This window comes from Vitis riparia, chromosome 1 (genome assembly GCF_004353265.1).
Source record: "Vitis riparia cultivar Riparia Gloire de Montpellier isolate 1030 chromosome 1, EGFV_Vit.rip_1.0, whole genome shotgun sequence".
In the NCBI taxonomy this organism is placed as follows: domain Eukaryota; kingdom Viridiplantae; phylum Streptophyta; class Magnoliopsida; order Vitales; family Vitaceae; genus Vitis; species Vitis riparia.
In genome coordinates, this window is record NC_048431.1 from 10976510 (window position 1) to 10983104 (window position 6595).

The 6595-nt window shown below is 35.6% G+C and overlaps 1 protein-coding gene across 1 annotated transcript; it reads left to right on the top strand.

Moving 5' to 3' along the window:
• Positions 1-3972: 3972 nt before the first annotated feature.
• LOC117925329 (transcription factor MYB1R1) lies at positions 3973-5561 on the top strand. The gene is made up of 3 exons (XM_034844326.1): positions 3973-4409; positions 4494-4702; positions 4778-5561. The coding sequence occupies exons 1-3, from the start codon at positions 4157-4159 to the stop codon at positions 5216-5218; spliced, it is 903 nt and encodes a 300-aa protein (XP_034700217.1). The 5' UTR covers positions 3973-4156; the 3' UTR covers positions 5219-5561.
• Positions 5562-6595: the final 1034 nt, after the last annotated feature.

The window sequence follows — 6595 nt, forward strand, 5'->3', positions numbered from 1 at the left end:
CGAGTCAATTTTTTTTCCATATTTCATTTGATATTGGTTCTAACTATTATATTTTTCTTAAACATTTGTAAAAAGTAATAATTTCAATTATACTTATTGGTCATTGCATGTATAATTTAGAAATTTTCTATCCTTCCTAACTTTGTTACAGGTTGCAAAGGAAACTAGTTTGTTGAAAGAAGAGAAATCATTATATTGATGAAGACATGATGCCAAAAACCACGAAGATTACATCGATCAATGAACTCATTAGGAGGTTAAATTAGGTTTTTGTAGATTATGGTTTATCTTACTCGTCATTGCATTCATGTTTGTTCTTTTATTGAAGGACTTAGAAATTGTTGTTGAAATATTTTGATATGAATAATAAATTTGGATGTAATTATTGTATATAAACTAGTTATATTAATTATTCGAACTAAGTTATTTTAGTAAAATTTGAATTCAGTTTGTGACTTTTAATTGTTTTTTATTTAATTATACAGGAAATTTATTATTTTAATAAGAGGATATAAATATTATTTTTAATAGCAGGTGTTCAAAGATGATGCTTTTAAAAGTGTCATTGATAAAACTATTCAAAGATGACGTTCTTATAATTGTCAAAATTGGTAATTTTGCAAAAAATATTTCAATAAAAATTATTCAATTGTGACACTTAGACGAGTGGCATTGTTAATATTATTCAAAGATGACGCTTTTTTAAGTGTTGTTGAAAACATTAATTAAAGATGACGTTTTAGAGAAGCACCATCTTTTCTCTTTTTTTGACACTTAAAAAACGTTATTGTTTCTCTTTTTTCTTGTAGTGTTAGATATACGAAACGTGATGAGTTTGTTTATATGAACCTTTTAAAATAAAACATCAACATTCACTATTATTGTATGAGAGCTTATTTATAAGATATTTATTTCCAATTCAGCAGGAAATGTATACATATGATATTGTCAAAGAGCTTGATTTATAAAATACTTATTGAACCCATACACGGAGCTAGCTAGTGCCTAGGGGACCATATGCTTCCCATGAAAATATTAAAACACAAAAACTGCATTTCTTGTAATAATAGGACTCAAACCTGGACAATTATTATCCCCCTAATAATGACAACTATGGACCCTTGGGTTAAAACCCATATTTGTTTCAAGGGTTGCCCCCTCTAAACTAACCTGTTGACTCAAGCACTATCCATACAGGTCCAAAAGAATGCATCATAAAGTTGTTAAATACTAATTGCACAAGAGATCAATCGGATTCACATCTCTCAATATTTATTTTAGGTCCATTTCCCAAGAATTTAGAATTTAGAATGTATATATTTGGCAATTAAACATGATATCATAAACACTTGTTGGAGGTTTTTTCTTTCTTTTTATCCGCGCCTTCATCCGTTCTCGAAATCAAACACAAAAGGAAATCATTCTGGTTCATATAAAAACGTTATCTATAGAACAAGAGGACCGCACTAAATGGTAATAGAGTTTTGCTGGGGACAACATGTGAATTTGTTTGGGAGTGAGGGCGCTAGTATTTGGTAATTCAAGCCTTTGAAAGCGAAAGAGACGGGATTGTTCTCCTAAATCGCAACCTATCCTATTGGCGTCCGTGTCCTTGAGCAGTAGAGGCCTCCACCAGACCACCACCATATGTTTTCAAATACGTACATCCCTTCCCTTGTCCCCCCGTCCATTATGCTGCCGCCCATTATCTCTGATTTGAAAGCGTTGTTCCTATGTAGATCCCACCGCCTTTCTCACACCCATCACTTGATACAAAGCTCCATCATGAGAAAAAAAAGCTGTGATTTAGAAAGCCTTTCATCTTTTCTTGCCTACATGGCTTTGTTTCCTCCTATATTAATGCCGAAATACTAAATATAAAAAATCACAAATAAAATATAAGATTGAGGCCCTTGTAAGTTGTAAGGGGCCGAAAACAGCAAGTGGATGAAAATAATTTGGCCAAGACTTGAAGAATCAAAATCGATCCAGATTCCCAGTGGAAGAGGGAAGCCCCGAGAAGAAACTGCACTCACTGCCACACAATTTTGTGGGGCTCTAGTTGTGATTCTGCGTGAGACACAAGAAATCAATGTACGTGATGGATGGAGACCCAAAGCCAGGTCCCCCCTCTCTTTAGGAATATTGGAGCTATTGAACCTGCGACTTGCTTTCTTTCCAAACTGTGGGGTATGTATATATATAAATTAAATAATTTGAAAATATGTAAAATTTTAATTATATATATATATTTTTTTCTCACATTTTGTCTAATAAAACCAAAAATATGAAAATTATTTTTCTTTAAACTTTAAAAAAAATAAATCAAATTAATGCTTGGAATTAAGCAAACAAAAACTAATAGCTGGAAAGAGGATTTCAACCATGTCAGCAAGGGAGGTCTTTCTCAAGAAATCTTATTCTGGCTTGACAGCCGATTTAATGAGCAAACCATCCTTTAAAAAGCATGGACCCCCGTCCCTTTTGATTTCGGATCCACCTGGATGGCATTAGGGCCATCAAATCTTTTCCTGCCAATTTTCACCAATCCCTAGACATTAGACTACACTAAATGGAAAAAGACTACATTCAACCCATCTGGATTAAATCAGTACTGCCTGGATAAAGTTTTCCAACTTATCCCAATCAGGAAAATGAGGTATGAGATGCTTCCTTTCATCCTTATCTTTTGAATCCTACTGTCCTCTATTTGTTTATTTATTTATATCATATTTTTTGTTGGTCCACTGCAATTTTTTTGATACCTCATTCGCCGAGAACATAACAAGATATTTCAAACATTTTTGTATAATAATGGTAAGTAAGATAATTTAAAATCATTTTGACACAGTGATTCGAGGTGGCGGAAACCATGTGCTAAGTCGATGGCGGAAGTGAACAAAGTGAGGAGAGAAGTACTTTGGAAAGTTTAAAAAGAAATCACAGTAGATGGACCTAATCAAAAGCTTTTAAAAACGGCAAAGCGAGGAACACGTGCTCTCAAATAACGCCCGCAAGCCACGTCCAACTGTCTAGTCTCCAATAAGATAGTCCAATAGCAAAGCTCCACATAGGAAACTAAGACCCCCCAAATACCTAATCCTTCTCAAAAATTGGACTTTCTCGCTATTCTATTGGTCTGAAGAGGTGGGAGAGGAGCATCAAAGTGAAAGGAAAAAGGCACCCACCAACACCACCACTAGAGCCACATAGAAAGGTTGAGGGTGAAAAGGAAAAGGATGGTGGTGGGGCCAAGCGCCCTTATCCTCACAACACCACCCACCACCACCACCACCACCACCACCACCACCACCATGGGTGACGAAGGGTGGACATTTGAGTAGAGAGTAGAGACAACCAAATCTTTCTCAGAGGGGCAGCGAATATGCCAAGTTGACGGTGGAGGGACACTCTGCACCTCCACCATCCCTTTTTCTATATATATTTATCTGCTTTCCTTTTATTAAAGTATCCTTCTTTCTCCCCTAATTTCCATTAATGACCGGACATTTCCCACCAATAATATGACTTTAGAAATCAGGGATAGTATCAGATCCTTATGGAAGTAATCTTGGTTTAGTCTAGGCGATAGGTATTAGGTACATCATCTCGATTTGGTCCACCCAATCATTACAGTGTATGTGTGCGCGTAACAATCTCCATCACCATGATAAGTTTTTATTTCTTATTCTGTGGTTAAAATTTTTTGGAGTGGATGAGAAATGATTAATAAATCTGGTTTAATTTTGCATGCCAAATATTTGCATACGAGTAAATGGATTTTGGGATAATTTTGTTGGTTATGATAGATTTCCTCGAAAGCTACATAAGATGGAAAACATTGGCTATGTTTGAATCGAGGAAATGGTAGACAAATCGAATGGTGCTGATTCACATGAGCTGGAAAAATAATATATTCCCGAGAAGTATTATAACATTTCTTGTCATTTTAAGTCCAAGTACACGTGAATAAACCCAAACCCAAACCCAAACCCCCTGAACTTCTATATCAACCAAAGACGCCCTTTCTCGTTCTTTTGTTATAGGCTTATCCCGTTTCTTTCTTCTAAAAGCGTCCCTCTTTCTTTCTCCTCCTTTTGTATGGCCTGAGCCTGAGTATCACATTTAGGATTCACCGCTAATACGACGTCGTAAGATGTCTCGTTCCTGCTCTCAGTGCGGAAATAATGGCCACAACTCCCGCACCTGCACGGAGTCCGGTGCTGCCGGCGCTGCGGCCAACGACATCATGCTCTTCGGCGTCCGTATCACGGAAGGCGCGTTTAGGAAGAGTGCTAGTATGACTAATCTCTCTCAATACGAACAGCCTCAGGACTCCAACGCCGATGCTGGCTATGCCTCCGATGACGTTGTTCACGCCTCCGCCAGGAGTCGTGAGCGCAAGAGAGGTATTCCTGAAAGATCTGATTGTTTTGTTTCTCTTTGATTTGATTCATTGTTTTCATCGCTGATTTGATTGGTGATGTGGTCAGGAGTCCCTTGGACTGAGGAAGAACACAGGCTTTTCTTGCTAGGTTTGCAGAAGGTAGGTAAAGGAGACTGGAGAGGAATCTCTAGAAACTTCGTCAAGACACGGACTCCTACTCAGGTGGCTAGCCATGCTCAGAAGTACTTTCTCCGGCGGAACAATCATAATAGGAGGCGTCGCAGATCTAGTCTCTTCGACATCACCGCCGATACGGTAACTCACAATCTCCCGGCTCTTCCATTTTCCCCTCAATCTTTCTCCATCCTCTAATTCTATATGTATTCGTAGTTTATGGGCTCTACAATATTGGAGGAAGATCAGGTCCACCAAGAGACCGTCTCTCCGCCTCAGTTACATTCACATCTAAATGGCAGTGCCGGAGGATTTCCGGTACCAACATTTCCGGTGACGATGGCTCCGGTAGTTTTACCAGTGGCTAGCAATGGCTCGATGGAGATTCTGACGCTAGGGCAAAGCAATCAAGCAAAGGGGCCGACCAAGCTCATCCGTCCCATACCGATTCTTCCAGTTCCACCATCTTCAAAAATGGCAGATCTGAATTTGAACATTCCATCCACGGCGGATCCCTTGCCTCTGTCACTGAAGCCGTCCTCGTCAACCTCCACAAGTCCGCAGTCACCTACGGCGACGAGGCACTCCTCAGCTTTTCAGGCTGTGTCGGAGAGCTTCAACAGTAGTACTGGCGACAACATCATTAGTGTCGCGTAAAGGTTATGATCGTGTATGTAAAGCTAGCGTCAAGGTGCTGTTGGCTACTTGGCCTTAGATTGAATAGATGGGATTGGACGCTCAAAACAAAAAGTAAAAAAATAGGTGTTAGGTGATTCCTTGTTTGTACAGAGTAGGGAGATTTAAGAAAAATGATGCTCTATCTTTTAGGTGTGGAGATTCTTGTTTATTTTGTGTGGTTCCTTTCGGGGTGGTGAAGTGATAGTAGTACCAGGTACTCTCTGTCCTTGGATCTGATTGTTTGCTAGGAACTTCAACTAGGTAAAAGTAGGGGAAAAATATTATATTCTCTTTATGTGATTTATTTTTCTATCTACCTGGTGAAGTTTGGACTTGGTTTCTCATTTCCTCCTCATATTTCATCTCCCAACGCACCTTCTAACATTCTATCCTAAGCCCCTGCATTAACGACTATATCAATCTGAAGAACCTTTTGTTTTTTCAAAAGAAAAAGGTAAAATACTGCTCAAATGTGTTTCCAAGAACAATTCTAAAAAGAATAATTTTTTAAAATTACTTTGTAATATTTTGTAAAACATAAGCTTGTTTGGTAAGCTAAAAATGTTTTTCAAATTTTTTTTTTTGAAATAATCCTTAAAAATAATGAAAATAATTTAAAAACGTTCTCTAAAAATATCATATTTTAAATTGGGCTTTATTTAATAACTGTTTTTTAAAATAATTTTTTATTACCTATAACATAAAAATAGAAAAACAAGTTTAACAACTAAAAAACAAAAAGTAATTTTAATTATTTTAAGTTATTTTCGCTTATGTTTTTTAAGATTGTTTTAAAAAATAATTTTACAAAATATAGAGAATGAGTAAAATGTAAAACATTACATATAAAAATTATTTTTAAAATATTTTAGTCTTTAAACAAACTTATATTTTACAAAACACTAAAAAATAGTCTTCAAAAACTATTTTCAAAGACACTTTTCAAATAAAATTTTATTTTCTAATTTTATAAACAAAAAGTTGTTTTTTAATTTTTGATTATCAAACTTATTTAGGAGAATATGAATTATTTTAAAAAATTGTTACCAAACACTACTATATATGCAACCAAAGTTTTAAGTTCTTAGGGTGTGGTTTTAATATTCTTATTAATTTTTATTTTTTAAAAGGAAAATTAATAATAACTTCAAGATAAAATGTAAGATATCTTAAAAAGATGATTTTTAAAAGGCTATTTAAAAAAGTTAAAGATATAATTTTTTTTTACATCAAAATTTTAAAAGTAATTTTTAAGAATATAAAGTAAGCTTATTTATTTTCTGGCAATAATAAAAGTTTGAATTTTAGTAAGAGTCTCCTACAACTAAGAAAAAATCCATCCCAAATATGATAAGC